Genomic DNA, 18,893 nt, shown 5'->3' with positions numbered 1-18,893 from the left:
GCGAAGTGAACTGTATTGAAAGGGAACCTAATTCCATCCAGGTTTTTTTTAACATCCTGTGGGGTTTTTCATGCAGATTTCCCAAGCATCCTGTGGGGTGAGGTCAATTCCACATCGCACGGGACCTGAATGGTTTCTGAATTTACACTCATGCTTTGTGAATTTTCCCCAACTTTGGTACACTTGCCAAACATCATCAAGAACATACGCACGGACACACACACGCGCATGCACGCACACACACACACACACACACACACACACTTTCTCTTTTAATTACATTTTACATCCCATCGTCTCAGACCTCCATCCTAATTAACGAGCATCTCACTTGCAACAATCTCCAGAGACACAGAAACAAATTGCATTGCAACTCCTCCTCTCCATTCCTCCATTGTTCCTTGACCACAAAACTCCTCCCCCAAACGACATGCACTGATATACAACGCTCCCCGTAATCTCCTCAACACTGCACACCTCGTTTCTTCTCCAGGAGTAAGAAATGTGTGTGTGTGTTCTCCATTATGCCAAACAGAGACGATGCTCTCCACGGCCTTCATTTTGCTCTTCACCCGTGCACGCCGCTCCACAGAGCTGTGTTCAACAACTCTAATCTGCCCATTATGAGTCCCAATCAAAGTCTCTCATGTGAGCTGAAATAAGAGCTGATTATGCTGCGCTGTGAGTCACGAAAAACTGGGACACTGACAAAAACGACCATTAGCAAACATACAGGCATCTACTTTATTTCTGAGGTAAAATTGATTTTCACGGAAAATGTTTATGTTAATAACAAAAATGATATCTGTATGACAGTGCCGTGGCCCCAAAATGTATTTGGATAGTCAAGCCACACTTTGAAATGCACGAATGTCGTTGTGTAAGATAACCAAATGTCATAGTAAAGTTAACGGCTTTGCTGGAGAAGTATGCTTATACTGCCTTTCAATTATTGCTTACTTGCTATGATATTTCTAATGCTATGACATTCAGACATTTAAGTGTGCCGTAAGTCTCCGAATACTTTTTGGAGATAGCATGCAGTTTGCATTGAAGCATTCAAAGGGAAGCCTTTCAAATGAGTGCTGATATTTCACAGATTAAATATTAATATCTTCTGTATGTTCTGGTGTCTCTGAAGAGCAGAAGTGTTTGTGGCAGCGGCGCTCTGAGCGATTGTCATTACCTCCTTAATGAAACTCATGAAGCGGCCACCGAATCTCCAGGGCTTGTGCCGGTGACACTGCAGTGAGTTGACAGTCATTTGTGGGGCATGCTGGTAAGACACCGACACGATGTGGACCGCGTCGTACGTCAGAGCAGCATCTGTCTGGAATAAAGAGAGAGAGGACGATATGTCAGCAGACAGGAACAGAAGGAGCGTATGACCTGACCAGTGACGGACAGCGAACCGAGCCGCGGCTTCAACACGTATACTGTAGGTACAGGAGCGCCTGATCTGAAGCTTGTACAGCTGTTTGTTGTGTAGCTACAAGAGTGCAGACAACACTTGATTGTATCATTTACACACTGCTGGTCAAATAAGTCCAAGAGTGCAACCCAGCAGTATTTATCATTTGTTTTCTGTTGGAAGGATACAAGTCCTATTTAATGTCCAACACAAATCACATTGTAAGAGTTTGTTAGAATATCTCACACCAAAACACATTCTGTTAACAAATGTGAAAATTCACCATCGATATATCGCTACTTTATATCCTCCAGGACTCAAGGCTAACTAGAAGAATATTGAGTTTGATAGACTGAAGATCTGAAGCAGTGTGAGTGACACATGAAAGAAAAATCAATGATTGAGTTAGAGAGAGCACAAAAGCACCTATCAAGTCCACAAACAACACAACTGACTGAGACACACTGAAAATGCAAATATCATTTGTTACACAAACTGGAAAAAGTACTCTGATGTGTTACAGCCAATTTAATTAGATTTTCCAAATTATACTTATGCTGCAAACCTTTTACTTTTTATTCCTTATTGTTTCAGAATATCCTAATGTTTTCTCTTACATTCAATTATGGTTTTTATTTCGGAATGAAGTAAAAAAATATATATTTTGTTACAGACATTTTTATTAATTTATATCAAGTATAAAATTATTTACTTTAATTGAACTAAAGAACAGTTTTTACACACTTTTTTTTTCAAATTATGGGCCAAATTAACTAAACAGGGCAAATTAGCATGATGCCAATGGGAGTGGAAATATATGCGTGTTATTTACTAAAAATGCGCAAATTAAATAACACAGGCGCAACAGCTGATTTCCATAATGACCAACGCAATCTACTAATAGCAGCGCAAATAAGCAGAGCTGATGAGGTGCGCGTGATCTACTAATGCCTGATGCACTTGAGTTCAGCACCACAGACGTCCCAGCAGAAAATTTGAGGTTAGAAATCCCAGCTAACAAAACCATAGTACACTGAAAAGAACCAGAAGACAAAAAAATGAAGGTTTACAAGAAGTTTTGAAACACCTGCTATTGTTTGACATCTCAAAAAAAAAAAACATATATAACATATATAACATTCAAGCGCAAAATTATTTAAGGCGTTGCGTGAATCATTTAAATAATCTCCCAAAAATGTTGCGTCTGAAAGGGGAACTCCTAGAAATGCATATGCAATAATGTCAGTCACAAAAATATCTAGACCACACCTTTTCAGCGCTAATTATCCACTGCATGTCTTTAGTAAATCCCGACAGTCGCTATTTAACACTTAATTGATGGTTTGTGTTGGCGCAAGCTGTTAGTAAAACTGGCCCTAAATTGGTTAAGTCGGTTTAAGTGAAATTTGTTTACTGTCGTATGTTACAGTAATTTCATCTGTTGAAGGAAATTACGTTTGTAGGATAACATTGAGTTTAACTTAAAAACAGCGCCCATAGTTGTCATACAAGTAAAACAGGCAGTCAGAGCACTGACATTATCAATCGAATGTCATCTGATCAAAGCAATGCTCCAGGTCATTATATTAAATTAAATGAGTTCTTCTTCTCTAAAGCAAATGCTCAACTCTTCTGCTCAATCATTTTAAAACAATAAAACTCTTTATAATACCAACACAACACAATACTAAACAATAATAAGTCTCCTCTTGTTCTCCTTCTTGATTACTTTGACATTCACTCTCATTATCCAGTTTCATGCAAAGCATGCTGGGAAGTGGAAATCTTCAGCACTGTTACTGTAGCTAAACCTGAATCATTCACATAGCCCTAACTATGGTTTAAGTTATTGTCATTATTATAACTTAAGTTGAATTGACACATGCTAAAAGTTGTTGTAGCTCACATTAGCAACCAAATGTGATGTGATGTGCTCGCATGACACAAAAATAAAAAATAAAATAATTTAACTTACATTGTTTCTTTTAATTTTGTTAAACGACAGTATAATTTGCTTTTAGCCAAACTGAACAAAACAGGACTAAAACGAAAACAACAATTTCAGTTAAGCAATAGTCATTTAACTGTTTTCATTGCATAAGTGACTTTCCTGTCATTCCTGCTATATTCCCTACTGAAAAATCCAGCTAAAACCAGCATAAGCTGGTAGCTGGTTTTAGCTGGTTTAAGGTGGTTTACGCTGGTCCTCCCAGCCTGACAAAGCTGGTCATGCTGGTGGGCCAGCTGGTATTCCAGCACCATCTTAAAATGTGACCAAAACACAGCTAGACCAGCTTGCTACACCAGCAAAACCAGCTTCCCTCACCAGCAAAACCAGCTTAAACCAAGCTGGGGACCAGCTAAAACCAGCTCATTAGCTTATGCTGGTCTTAGCTGGATTTTTCAGTAGGGTTATGATGTGTGCGCATTTGATACCTGAACCCTGAAGCCCCACTGCTGAGCACCATAATCCAGAGTCAACACGGTCAACAAGCACTCCTTCTAGAATTGTACATATGCAGAAAGACACAAGGATGACCCGAGCAAAAGCCCGAGCAAATGTCACAATTCACATGGAGATACAGCTAGAGTATGTGTTAGACCACTTGTTCCTGAATGCACCCTTAGCCTGAGGGAAACTCAAATCCAAATAGGTATCAAACAGTAGGACTTGTTACAATGCCCAATACAAATCACTGCTCACCACATCACCTCCACTTGAACATTTAATGCACTGTTAAATCTTTGATAAGTGAATCAACTCATTTGCTAAAGCATGGCAGCAGTGTGCACGGCGAGAGATACGGACAGCTTGTGTGAAGCAAGTTCAGAACGGAAATCTGTTTGCTCGACATCGAACACATCCTGATATCCATCCGGCTGAAGAGATTAAACAACTGCATACAGATTAGATTGGCCACTCCCACAGAAGACCTGTGGTAACTATGCCACAAAGATATCATGTGGTTGCTATGAATATTTACTAGGGGTGACCCCCAATAGTTCAATGCTTCGATAGGAGAAGCCTGATTCGACTACCAATCTTACAGTTGAATCGTCACAAACGTGTTATGAAATCAGGATCATTTAATTTGGCTGCACATTATCAGATTTTATATATAACAGCTTTCTTCCAATATATTAATATACAGCCTATTATGATAATGCAAATAATATGCAAAAAGTAGCTTTAAATAAATATTTTTAAAGTGTGTGAATAAATCCAACAACCCCCGTGACAGGGCTACACGTCTATATGGGAAGAGGTTTCCAGGTTAATAAACCATTGCGAAGCAGTTGTCTCTTTGATTCTGCAATTAAAAAGACAAAGTTGGCAATTATTTTAATTATTTCTTTATTTAATTTATAGATCACTCTGGGTTATCTGATTTAACTATTTGTGGCTTGTGTTTTGTTCCCCTGCACTTCAGGCATCTTGTACACATTTGTTCTGCACCTTGTTTCTCGATTCTGACCTTATTATGTTTTTAATTTATTATAAATGTAAATTCTGATCTAATTTAAGTCTGTAAATTTTGGATTGCTTTTCGTTGTATCAATGTTGCGCTGTTGTGTGCTGGAACATGCAATTTAGCTGAATATAGGTGCTCTGCGTGTCATATTTAAGATCATATTTCGGAATTCATCAAACTAAACATCAAACAACAGGTTTTTTCAACAGGTATAGTTTTTAAAATTTATTTAAAACAGGGTGGTTATCTTGTCAAAAGCTGAGCTACTAAAGGTGTTCTTGAAATGTCGGTGATGACTCGAAAAACATCTTGACACGATTGTCTCTCTTGTGAGTTAATATTATTGTCAGTGTTCACTTTCAAATGATAGAAAAGAGATTCCTGAAACATGTTATAAGAATTATAAGAAGTTTTTGTGCCTAAAGTGAATCCTAAGATGATTAAAGTCAAAGTAAGCAAGCAGGTATTTATGTGCAAAATAAAAAGCGAAGTGTCCGTAAAATCATTCATTTTAGCTTTTTTTCTTGTTATAAATTATTGTTCAAAGAATTGTATATAAAGTTTAGTTTTATCATTTACAGTAATAATCACACATTGTATGTCATGTGTTGTTGTTTTTTTTAAAATGCTTTGACGCGCTAAATCTCAAAATTAAATAAGATTGTTGAACTGTAGCCGAGGCTTTCCAGGCAGGATCACATTTGTTATTTTATAGGTTTCGTTTTTTGTTATGATGTTCTGAGCATTGTGGTTTTAAAATGTTATGAGGAATAATTTAACAAATGTTTATACTGCCTTTCGTTTTAACTTAAAAAATAAAAAAATGCATCATCAGTTTCTTCTTTGTTCATCACTTGAAAGGCAGTTTTGGTCACTTTATCAGAAATTTGATTCTGTGTGCTGCTTCTGAAAGAAAATAAAAGTTAACCATTTGTTGACTACCTGGTCTGGTGCCCCTCCCAACCCATGCAACACAGATGATAAGACCATCAGTCTTTACCCGTTCACATACCCCGATAGTATATATATATATATATATATATATATATATATATATATATATATATATATATATATATATATATATATATATATATATATGTATCTCTCTCAGGGGTTTTTCTCATCCTAGGAGTTTTCCCCCTGGACTAGCCAGGAAGGTTTTTCTCCTAGGGGTTTTTTCATCCCCTGGAGAGTCCGCCACCTTTGGCTTAACTTCCTAATTTACTGTATACGTTACATTGTTACTACGCTCACTTTTCTATGCTTTTCCTACATCCATTAATGTAAAGCTGCTTTGGAACAATTAACAATTGTGAAAAGCGCTATATAAATAAAATTGAATTGACTTGAAAAAAATCTGTCTACTCTACGCAAGATTCCATAATTCTGATTTAAACATGTAATTCCTTAGTGGGGGAAACCCCCCTAATATTTACATTGATGCTTGGATATATAACACGACCAACCAGATAAAGTACAACCAGATAAAATGTCTGTCTGCGATGGTAAGCAGATGTCCCAGAGCTGTATGCAGTACCAATAAGCTAAGCTTAGGATTCATGCTGTTTTTACAGATAGTAAAGGCATTGATGGCTGCCTACCTTGAAATGTATGTACCAGAGGCCCATTTAGATGAAGCAATTAAACAGCGGCACTCAAAGCTCACTTTTTGCCATAATAACTCCTCTAAAACCAATTCATCAGACATTGTGCAGCACAGCGTGGGAGTATTTTTACCGCAGTGAAATACACTGACAGACAATCACAGAAGTGAAAGCAGTCTTTATAGCATTACAATATTCAACTGTAAGGAAATCCATTGAATCAGGCGTAAGATCTGAGTGTTTTACATGTGAACAGCTGCAGTCTAGCGGTTTCAATTACCCAGACGTAACACTTTATTTAAATGACACCGTATGGCATATTTCTACGCTTATTAATATCCTTACGTACACCTCATCTATCCGATGCAGCTGGTTTGCTAGTCTTCATGTAGAAAATAGAAGCATACCGTCATGATCCCCTCCAGGAGGCCAGAGTCTGGTTTCGGGGGAATCTGTCTCTCAAGCGACCATTTCTCCACTATGGAGGCAACCTGAGGATTGTCCACATTCAGGATTCGGAAGCCGGTCATATTGACACCGCAGAAGCGATACGGCTCCAGGTTTATGGCCATGAGATCCTAGGGGCAGAGAGAAAGAAAGAGGGGATGTCATTTAACCAGACTGAATCAAGCTTCATTGTTGCTGGCTGAGAGGCTTCTTGTCTCTTTGTCCCCTAATAAAAGCAGGAGATAGAGAGACGGCTAAAAGAAGACAGACAGAGGAGAAATAAAAGAGATTAAGGATAATACCATGCTTGCCAGGTCGCTTGGGTACAGCCAGATGAAGAGCTGTAGGACGTACGTGTTTTGATATCATAGACAGGATAGGAGTCAGATTGAAATGGTTATATTTCCTCTGTAATCCAGCGTTCATTGCCGCTATCCGGTGAATTGAACCGTAAACACTCTACACGGCTCTGAATGCCAACCTGACACCCAAATGTATCACAATGTCTGGGGATTCGCAGATTTTTAACAGTGCCGATTGTTAAAAAAGGATCCGAATTTCACATTTTCAATGCAATGATGTGCGACCAAATCCTCAGAAAATGAAATTGCTGGTGTGTAAAATGGCATTAAGATTAAGCGTGAGATCTTTTCAGTGCGGGTCAGAGCGAGATGGCACGGCTGTGTCACAGACGGTTCTGTGAATCGGAGAACGAATGGCAAAATGAGCAAGCCGGCATTCATTGAAAGAGCTTCCAGTAATCTGCAAAGGTTTAATAACGCTGGGGAACAATAGTGACACTACACCTTCTATTGTCTGTACTGTTATACTGAGAACAGTCGCTGTTACGACTGCCATCTTACATACTGGCAAACATGATAATGCGTTGGGTGAGTGTGGGGGGCACAGAATATAATCGACTGTTTCATTAACACCCCGTTGAGCCGAAACACACGCTTCGAAACATCGCTTTATCCAGCTAGAACATTTAATGATTTCTGCTGAAATGTAAAGATTTATATGATTTATTGCCGCTTTCAGCTTTTGCTTTGCTTTGTTTGTAGCAGTGGCATCCGCATATAAATGAACACCCAAAACATGGTTTCTGTTGCAATACTGTATTAGCAGTATTGAACTGAAACCTATTGATTTAGTTTGTTGTCTAGGATAAGACCTTATCAAAACATATGTAACATTCTGTCAATTACATTTACAAAATGATCATGATAACAATAAACTTAAAATCATTATTAGTTCCACATTTACTGAGAAAAAACATCCACATTCACACCTAACAAACATCAGAAGATCTACATTTTAAAAATGTATTCATGTGGGGGTCCCTGCTGAAAAAAACAGCATACCAGCAAGACCAGCATACATTTGTGTTTTGGTGCTGGTATGCTGGTGACCACCAGCTAAACCAGCATCAAACCAGCATAATTCCCATGCTGGTTTGATACTGTTTTTTTCAGCAGGGGTTAGTGGAACAAAATGATGGGGATCATCCCTGAACCTATTTATTCAGCTAGACTGTTGGACTTATGTTTAATGATATGGAAACAAACACTATATAGACTTGTAAAGCCAGAATTTTAATTAGTTTACAGTAATTGCAATATTGTGTAATTAATTTAATCAACTGAATACTTTAATAACAACAAATAATAATACTGCCATTTAACAGGACATTTAACATTTTTTAAGAAAACAGACAAACAAATTCTTTACCAGGTCTGTCCAAAAATTGACAAAATACAGACAATAAAGTCTGATTCATGTACAAAGAATGAAACCAAAGCTGTTTGAGTTTATAGCAGTGAGATTAATATTTGTGTGTCAAAACTCCAGACTACAGTAAAGAGAACCAACGCACATTTTTTTATTAGGAGAATCACCAAAGAGATCTACACAAATATGATAACCGAAGAGATACTCCTAACTATCTTCTGTTGGCCACCAGAGGCTTTGCTCCCCGGATCCTCAGGACTTCATTTCCCCAGTTCCTTACACTTAGACTCATTATTTTTTATTTGCTGTCACCTGTGTCTCGTTATCTCTGTCACCCCTGTCTATTTAACCCAAATCATTCAGTTATACTTTGTGTTGTAAAACAGCATTTCTGAACATTCTATGTAGTTTTAGGCCCTGTTTACACGTACATGGTTATTTTTAAAAACTGAGAGATTTATCTTCGTTTGTGCCCCTCGTTTACACGCAAACGGAGAACTCGCCTCTGAAACCGATTGTTTCTAAAAACTCCGGCCAGAGTGGAGATCTTGAAAATCTTTGGTTGTACGGCATGTAAACTGAGACAAACGGATGTTTAAGCAGGCAACGTCACACAATATGCGCCAGAGCTCGCACCTACGTCAAAAGTGCGACCTATGTTTACATGTGACTTACATGCTTCCAAGATCACATTTATGTTCGTGCAAACTCGTTTTGTGTGTTTGTATTTGCAAATACAGCTGCCTACATTATGTCGAGGAGCAGAGACGAGTGCTCGGAGGTCAGCAATTTTACACGCGTTCGACTTCATGCGGCGCTGCAAGAACCGACAGATGGATGATGTCAACGTACCGCGAGAGCGAGTTGAGAAATAACATGTGGAGGTCTAATTTCGAATCATTCTTGCGGTACTATAACGTCATCGAACACCTACTGCAACAACTCCTCCCTCCAACACGAAGAACCAGTCTGCGTCACCACCAGCGCTGCCAGTGATTGGCTTATGTGGGCTTGAGCTTCTCTTGACGGCATATATGCACGAGTACGTGTAAATAAACACTTTTCTGAAAACTGACGTGTGTGCACGATATCATTTTGAAATGTCTGTTTATGAAAATAGCCGCCCACGTGTAAACGTAGCCTTAAAGTATAGTTAATTATAATATAATTTTTCAGACTAACACATTTTCAGTTATTTTAGAAAATGTCTTCGATGTTTCAGTTAATCAAATGTTAAGTTACGGGGTCTACGTCCTTCAAGTCCAAAAAATTTGTTTTATCCTTATATAAATCCCCAAATAAATCCAAACAGCTCCAGGATAATAAACAAAGGCCTCCTGGGAGTAATCCGCATTTTGTTGTTGTAGAAATATCCATATTTAAAACTTTATAAATGAAAATAACTAGCTTCCAGTAGCGCTGCCATCTTAGACTCCTCTGTATTCAGGAGAGAGTATCGCGCTCAGTGTAGTGTACACACTTTTCTTGTGACGTATGACCACAGCAGCAGAGAAACCTTCGTAAACTGCGTACGCTCTTATCTTGAATGCGGACGACACTAAGATGGTGGCGTTATCGGAAGCTAGTTATTTTCGTTTATAAAGTTTTAAATATGGATTTTTCTACAACAATTGCTCCATGTGTCTGTTTCTGTACTGTGTTCTGCCCTGTCTGTCTTGGTTATTTGACTGCTAGGATGTGTATGACCTTTTGCCTGTTTTACTGGTTTTAGGATTGTGGATTACCCTCTACTGTAATAAAGCTGCATTTGGATCTTCAACCCTTCCAAAATCAAAGAAGTTTGTTCCAGAATACTTCAGCATTTAATGGATCCTGCAGTAGCCCTCGTCCATCTGACCCTGGGAACTCGTTCCCCCATGGAACACATCCAGGCCTTTTTGAACATTGCCAACACCACCAACCTCTAGGATTTTATGTAGAAAGACTTTTCCTGTTATGGACTTAATCAACCTATCAGACATCATTTACTAGTTATGGTCCTCGAGAGACATTTAAACAGTTCTAGGATTACGCTCTGCCAATGGTCGGGTCTCCCTTCACTTTTGGGAAGGCTAATGAGAACACCTAGCTTAAAGGCTTTTTGGGGAGGGCAGTAGGCATCAGGCTCTGCGGGTGGTGGGAAGCTTGTGTGCATTATGTTAATGGTGGCAAGCCTGGGGCACTTTCAAGTTCAAAACGGTGTGCAACTTTTTGCTATGGTTTCCTGTTTGTATGACATGCATCCTGGAAAAGATGTGTACCGGGGTTTGAGATACGTTTTCTTTTGTTTGGTGAGTGTGTCAGAACTGCAGTCCAATCAGCAGCAACATGTAAATAAACCATGCGGTACTAAAGAAACACCTCGCACAATATGTTTAAGTTGGAATGTTGCCTTTCATCCTGGACAGCAAATGTAGTGACCGTAACATCTATTTTACAGTATTAAATACGTATATATAAAGATTTCATCAGGCTCCAGAAACATTTAAAAAAGAACACAAAAGAATGGCATGTAGTGACAACTCTTGCGTCATCAGAACAGGGTGTTCAACACATCATCGTTTCTGTTAAAAAAACAATGTTTTGAGCAACATATTGTCAGAGCTGAATGCAGCCCTTGTTTTTGTGGCAGCCGCCTCTCCAGAGCCTGTTCACAACATGGCCGTCTCTCCAGTGTTACTTGCCTCCAGTCTGGAGGACCCTCCGCTGGTTTTTGTGCAGGTCCCAAGTCTGGTGGTCCCAGCAAAGATGGCTGAATCTGAGTTCCCTGTGTTATCTGTCACAGCCAAGATGCATCCCCTGAGTTTTCTATGCTCCTTGCACCATGTAATCGGCACCACACTGGTCTCCAGTTCCTCCCTAAATCCTGTCATCACCGGCACCACCCATGTCTCAGACTCTGCCCTGGTTCTTGCACCACCCTGGTCTCCAGCTCCCTCTTGTTCCCATTGCCAATGGCACCTTCCTGGCCTCCAACTCTGCCCTAGTTCCCATGGCCACCAGCACCTCCCTGGTCCCTGGTTCTGCCCTGGTCTCTGACTCCGCCTGCACTGCCCTGGTCTGTCCTTCTCCCTGGTCCAACTCTGCCCCAACACCAATCTGGACTATGTTCTTCCAAGGAGCGTCTGGAAGCCTGTTACCACCATGGCTCCCTCTGAGGCTTTGCTCCCCAGAGCCTCAGGACTTTCCTACAGTTCCTTGCATAAAGACTCATTATTGTCTAATTGCCGTCTCTACATCTCTGTCACCACTGCCTATTTAACCTGGCTTATTGAATCATTCTTTAAGTCATGTTAGTGTAACACTGCATTTCTGAGCATTCTCTGTTGTTCCTTTATTCCATGTGCCTGTTTCTGGATAACCCTGTCCCAGCGTCTGTCCTGTTTCTGGATAACCCTGTCCCAGCTGTTTTTGAACTGTGTTGTGCCCTGTCTGGCTTGGGTATTGGACTGCTAGCATGTGTATGACATTATGCCTGTTTTATGATTGTGGATTAGACTCTCATAAAGAAGTTCGCTACCATTGTATAAATACACAGGAGTGAACCAGAGAACTAAACAAAACACAAGTGACAATCAGTATTAACTGAGGAAACTAACAAGGTTAATAATGAAAGTAAACTGAATGACATGAATCAAAACTAAACAAACAATTAAATTAAATTAAATCCTTTTTTGGTGTCACTATATTTCTTTATTTGATAAGTAGCCATGCAACAAATGGAATCATGTACAGCCAGAGCTTTGATCCCTTCTGATCTCTAATGAATGTGTGGTGTGTTTACTAAGGTCTCAGAAAAGCTTTAGCGACATTTTGATATGCAACAAAATGGAACTAGACTAACATGAATGTTTTGTATGTGTCAGCATTTCAGCAGTGCTGTATGGAGAAGATCAGCTTGCAGCGAAATCACAGTCATGCATCAGCTAAGAGTGTCGGGCACGCTCTATTTATCATCACCAGTGATATATGTGTAAAAATATCATATATCAATTTATGTGGGCTACAGAATCATCATACTTTAATGTAAAACACACGGCTGATTGGTTTCACAGCGCGTTGGGTAATAATCAGCGAGACTCGCTCATAATTCACGACTCGACATATAAGGAGCATCAGAAGGCCGTTGAAAATGTGGGCTTGGCATTTGCAGATGACAGGCGGGCTATCCGAGAAAACAATTTGCGAGGGTTCGAATTCAAAACGTACAGGACACTTCATTCGAATGTCCGTCGATGTCTAGAGGCGACACGCATTTGTCATTGACTTTGGCGCTTGCTTAGAGGCTTTTCAAACCCGTTTTGTTGATTCGAGCTAGACTAACATTTGCACCGCTGGGCGGAAACTCCATTAAGGCTGTTTTGTCAAGTGAAATTGATACTGCGGACTGGATCCAAAGCTCATCTGCAATTAAAAGCCATTCATCAAAAAATAAAGTGAGAGTAGCACAAGAACAAATGAGTTTCAATTTGCTGTTGGTACTGTGGTGCATTACCAGAGTGGTGAAGATGTAGTGGTAGTACTCTGTCATCATTCCCATCATCTGGGCCTGTGAGAAGAGAAGAAAAGACGATGAGAAAGGTCACTATGTCATATTTGCGATGATTGTGGACGCGAACACAAACAATGTTCAACAAATGAGATTGCAAGAGAATAGAGGAACAATGAGCAGGCACTCGAGTCAGTTTGATCAATTGACGTCTGCGATATTACACGGCATGACAGAGGACTCCTGCTGGCATTCTCACAGTGCACCCAGAAATATCAATTCTGCCATCATTTACTCAAGCTCAAGTCAAAGCCGTATACATTTTTGAGGAACGCAAATTGAGATTTTGGGAAGAACATAATGGGTCTCCTTCTACATACAGTAAAAGTCAATGAGCTACTAAATGACTTGATGTTATATGATTGTATTTGACAAACGTGTTTGGTAATATTCTGCAGAGGTCTGGCACTTTTGGAGCTTTAAGTTCTGCACCACTTCTAACTGACTCAATTCATACTGGTTTAAAACAATGTGTTTTTTTCTATCATTTTGGGAGAAACTGGTCCTTTAATTAAACATATGGAGCTGTTTCTACATTGACCGCCAATCAAATCTCCTCGTTCTTCATCTGTCGAGCAGGAAGGTCGAGGTTTTGCTAAACTCTGAAGCCATTTCATGTCTATCGCTGGGTAGCAGAAATTTCCTCGCCGCACACACGGACACACCAGTGAAAGGGCCGACAGCCCTTTAAAGACGTCTGGGATTTGTCCCATAGATTCACGTTTCCCATTTCTCTGTGGCCGGAGGCGAAGCACATGCACCGGCTGACAGAGGTTTTAGACAGGTGACCGCAGGACTCAGTTTAATAGGAGCACTGTGGAGCCGACGCCAATGTTTCACAAGTTCACATGTGAAGCGATATACAGCCTACAGTTAACCTACAGGATATATGCAAAGGTCAATGGGTGAAATATTTTCAATTTCATAGAATTCAATGATGATGCTAGATGATTTTTAGTAGCTGTATGTGTGAAGTTTATCATTATCATTATGTTCCACTAATCTTTGACATCAAGAAAATGCCCGTACATGTTTTCTGCGGCCTCGTGCCTCTGGCCTAATCACAGCCGTGATGATATAGAGCTATATAACACTCCTACTCCAGCCATATTGCTTAATTAAAAGACATATTTATATTTAATTTTGGGTAATGTTAAACTGTACCTGTCAAAATGATTTGCAGCATCCGGGTTAACGTGTGTTATTCATTGCCAATAACTTACTGTAGATTTTACATTTATGTTATTTGTTCAAAGTTAAATGAATATGAACCATGTTCAGTCTTTATCTTCTACAGTAAGTTACTGGCAACCAGCTGCATAATTACAGCAAATTTTTTACAGTGCATGTGTGTTTGACTTCATATGACGCTATGCAGACCAGTCAGAGTATGACATTACTTAAGTACTGATCCGTATGTTTTTCAATCACTCACTGTAATTTGATGTCATACGCTGATCAATCTGCGCAGCTCTGCATGAAGATAAATATTCCTATTGTCTACATTTGTCAGGCACGTTTTAAACATGACTATTGATTACCATTGAGTCTTGTCACCAGGGCCGGTTTAACAATAGGCTTAGGCAGGGCTGCAAGAAGAGGGATGTGAAAATTGACTGACTATAAGTAGAGCCAATCGCCAAAGCTCCACAACGCCCCCGACATATGCCCGCAATTACTTAGTGAAGCTTTGCCGTAAACTCCAGAGCTTATCACTGAAAATATAAACGTTTGAATTTGCTTTATCTAACGACTCATCATGTGATTACTGCACCTTAAGGATGTCCCCATCCACCAATGAATTATCATTGCTGCTCACGTCGTCTAGTCTAATCTGTAAAATGGTCACACTAAGAGCAATCTTTGATGGGTAAAATGTCAGCTTTGAGGATCAAAAAAGAAATCACTTTAAAGTAAAAACCTGAATTACTCCCATAAAATCCCCAAACTATCAAGTTATTTTTCTAAAGCTGATGGAATAAAAGTTGTGGACCAGAAACAGGGAGCAGCTAAAAACACAGGACCACCGTCCTCCCTACCGACTTTAGGTTAGTTTGATTATTGCATTGATGGATTGCTTTTTGTGTTTAAACAAACTCTGTATTTGCATAAATGGTGGGCGATGATCATTGTAATATAATCACAGTAAAGGGTACATCATGAACTCTGACTTTTTCCATGTTTAAGTGCTATAATTGAGTCCACAGTGCTTCTATCAATCTAGAAAATGTGAAAAAGATCAACCCAGTAACTTAGTTTTGGTAAACCATTCTCTGTAAGCATGTAAAAAATAGATCATTGAAATTCGGCTCCCCTTGTGATGTCAGAAGGGGATAATACCACCTCTTAATCTGCATTATCCAACCATCTATTGGGTATTTTGAGCTCAAACTACGTACTCTGGGGACACCAACGATTTATTTGACATCTTAAAAAGTCTTGTGAAATGTCCCCTTTAAGACGTCATGACGGAAGCTTATTCAAACGCGTTCTTGTGGTTTAAAAATAAATCAGACCAATCAGGCACATTAATCACTGGGGAATTTATTTCAGTAAGTGTTAAGTGTCCAGTATTGCGAGTATCCTGGATACATCAGTCGTGTGTGTGTTTAATGTTAGTAATGTAAGAAGTTAAAGCTACATGACTGTTTCCCAACTCCAAACGCCTTCGTGTTCTCAGAATGTTTTAGATGTCTCCTAATTCAACTAATCAGATTGTTAGTGTGTTATTAGGGAGACATTAGTAGGATTGAATACCCAATAGTGTTTTTGCGCTCCTCTGAAGGGCACTTTGGGAATGTGACGCTGCATAAACAGTATAGCTCCAGATAAAGAGAAAATGACGCTGCGTGTGTAATTTTAACAGCCAAACTATGTACACAATTGTACAACTCTTTTCTCGGATTACACACTAGAGCTCTGAGTTTCGAGGGGAATAAGGCTTACAGTAGGGATGATCACATCCGGTTGCAATTCACCCCAGGTGTGTTTAACTTTATGTAGTGCCGCAAGAACCAACAGGTTTATGACATCAAATTACTGCGAGAATGATTTAAGAAATCATACGTTGCAGTCTGCTTTTAAATTGCTCTCACGGGACTTTGATGTCGGTCTGTGCTGCATGAAGTGGACCCCATTTATTCAAACATTGAGTTGAATCAGCTGTTTTATTAAAAGACACATCGAATACATGCTGGGTGCGGGTTCATGAGGACTGGAGTTGGGAAACACTGGTAAATGAGATCCTAAAGTCTTAAAGAGAAACTAAAGACAAATATGGTATTTGTGTCAATAATGTTAATCAAACATTAAAAAGGAAATCATTTACTGTCCTTGACTGAATTATTTTTTCTAAATTAAGATTGAAGAATGAAGGCAATGCACTGTATTTGATTACTTTTTACAATGTATTTCTTATTCATTGCTTCTGTCAATTTTGTGTCTCATCTTGATTCTATTCATCAAAATAACTTCTGCAGTGTTAGACAGATCTCAACTTAATTTTCTATGGTTGGTGACTTAAAGAGATGGTGGTGAAGGGCTGTAGAAACGTATAGCCCCAGGGCCCAGTGAGGTCCCTGCTTGTAACTCCTGCAAGTTTTGCATCTGAACATGGACATTATCATCCAGATATGACCGAGGTCCAAGTCCCATATCTATGGAATCATTTTTTTTTGTCTTTTGTTTTTGTCTATGGTGACTGCATTCAGCCTCCAGCTCCACTTCTGAATGAAAAGCTCTGGCCTGCCATCTCTGTGTCTGACTAGTGTCTGTTTCTGCTCATGCATGAGTGTGCATGTCTCATTTCATTTTAAGCTTGGAGAGCATGTTAATCCACATAATTAAACTGAAAAGTAAGTTGCATATTAAAGTCCCCCTGTGGTGAAAATCAAGTTTTTTATTGTTGTTTATGTCTATGTGGTGTTTTTAACTCATTCCCCGCCAGCCATTTTTTGAAAAGTTATGCGCCAGCATTTTATGTGACTTTCACAAAAGTTTCACAAAATGCCTTCCAGGAAAATTTTCTTATAAAAATATATAAACATACAAATATATCAAATGAAAGAACAGACCATCTGCTTTTAAACAAACAAACAAAAAAACATGAAAAAAAAGTTTCATCCTAACTATTTTTTTCTCTGCTTATAAACTCTTAAAGGGACATTCCAGTTTTTTTGAAAATATGCAAATTTTCCAGCTACCCTAGAGTTAAACATTTTATTTTTATCATTTTGGAATCCATTCAGCTGATCTCCGGGTCTGGCGATAGCACTTTTAGCATAGCTTAGCGCAATCCATTGAATCTGATTAGACCATTAGCATCGCGCTAAAAATAACCAAAAAGTTTAATATTTTTTTAATTTAAAAATTAACTCTTCTGTAGTTACAACGTGTACTGTACGGAAAATTAAAAGTTGCGATTTTCTAGGCAGATATGGTTAGGAACTATACTCTCAAACTGGCGCAATCAAGGACTTTGCTGCCGTAACATGGCTGCAGCAGGCAAAGGGATATTACGCACTGCCCGAAAATATTCCCCTGCTATTAAAAGTAACCAAGGGGGCTATTTTGGGGCAGTGCGTAATATCACTACGCCTCCTGCAGCCATGTTACACCAGAAAGTCCTTGATTATTATGCCAGTTTGAGAATATACAGTAGATCCTAGCCATATCTGCCTAGAAAATCGCTTATCAGATTGAATCTACTCAGATTCAATGGATTGTGCTAAGCTATGCTAAAAGTGGTAGCGCCAGACCCAGAGATCAGCTGAATGGATTCTAAAACGGTAAAAATCAAATGTTTAACTCTAGGGGAGCTGGAAAATTAGCGTATTTTCAAAAAAACTGGAATGTCCCTTTAAATATGGGTTCTTTACAAATACATTTTTTTAGCAAAAAGCTGAAATAATTGCATTTTTGTGAAGGAATTTTTTTAGAAATCAGATTCAGAATGATTATCAAAACATACACAGAGTTTAAAATTAGTCAATAACTTTTTTCTTCAGTTTATTTTATAAATTGGGTAAGTCCGTTAAAATGTAAATTTATTTGCAAAATGTGGTCCTTTACTTGTTCCATCAAAAAGTAATGTAACTACATAACACGTGTAACACATTTCCACCAAAACTGCACAAATGCGTGTGGGTTTGATCAGCGGCGAACCCATATACTGATAAAGTGTACAGCTTGAATTCACTGTTTACTACTTTAGATAAAAGCATCTGCCAATTGCATACATGTAACTGTTAGCAAAGAGCTTGAACTCACTTGTTTGAGGATCTGTGCTGCCATTATGTGGCTGCAGTCAAAAATAATGCGAAACTCTCGGCTTCTTTTCATTTCCTTAAGTAGAGGTCTGGTGTCCGTGGTGTCCAGTGGGAGCTGTCTGATCTTCAGTCTGATGTTATACCTGGACGGAGCCATAATTAACTCCTGAAGTCGAATTAAACCTGCACAAGAAGCGAAACAGCGCTGAATAGTGAATGTGATGCCATGCTGCGGCTTAAATGATCAGAGACAACTGTAAGCCATTCTTAAGCTGATTTTGGTGATTTGCTGGAGGTTTGTTTGTTCGTTTGAGCCGTCTGAAAGCTTTTTACATTTAGGTTTGTCTGACCAAAAACAGACGTGTCTGCGAAACCTATTTGAATAAAGTATTTTTGGTAGCGCTAGCA

General features: G+C 39.1%; 1 protein-coding gene across 1 annotated transcript in view; it reads right to left on the bottom strand.

The window, feature by feature from the left end:
* Positions 1 to 18,893, bottom strand: part of grik3 (glutamate ionotropic receptor kainate type subunit 3) — a 148,416-nt gene that overhangs the window by 77,546 nt on the left and 51,977 nt on the right. The window contains exons 4-7 of the mRNA XM_055209467.2: positions 18,487 to 18,668; positions 13,165 to 13,218; positions 6,899 to 7,069; positions 1,187 to 1,330 (exon numbers count right to left, since the gene is read on the bottom strand). Coding sequence (XP_055065442.1) covers positions 1,187 to 1,330; positions 6,899 to 7,069; positions 13,165 to 13,218; positions 18,487 to 18,668 — 551 coding nt within the window. The remainder of the gene's footprint in view (positions 1 to 1,186; positions 1,331 to 6,898; positions 7,070 to 13,164; positions 13,219 to 18,486; positions 18,669 to 18,893) is intronic.

Source organism: Misgurnus anguillicaudatus, chromosome 10 (genome assembly GCF_027580225.2).
Source record: "Misgurnus anguillicaudatus chromosome 10, ASM2758022v2, whole genome shotgun sequence".
Taxonomy (NCBI): Eukaryota; Metazoa; Chordata; class Actinopteri; order Cypriniformes; family Cobitidae; genus Misgurnus; species Misgurnus anguillicaudatus.
Note: the sequence above shows the minus strand (reverse complement) of the source record. Positions and strands in the feature narration are given on the sequence as shown.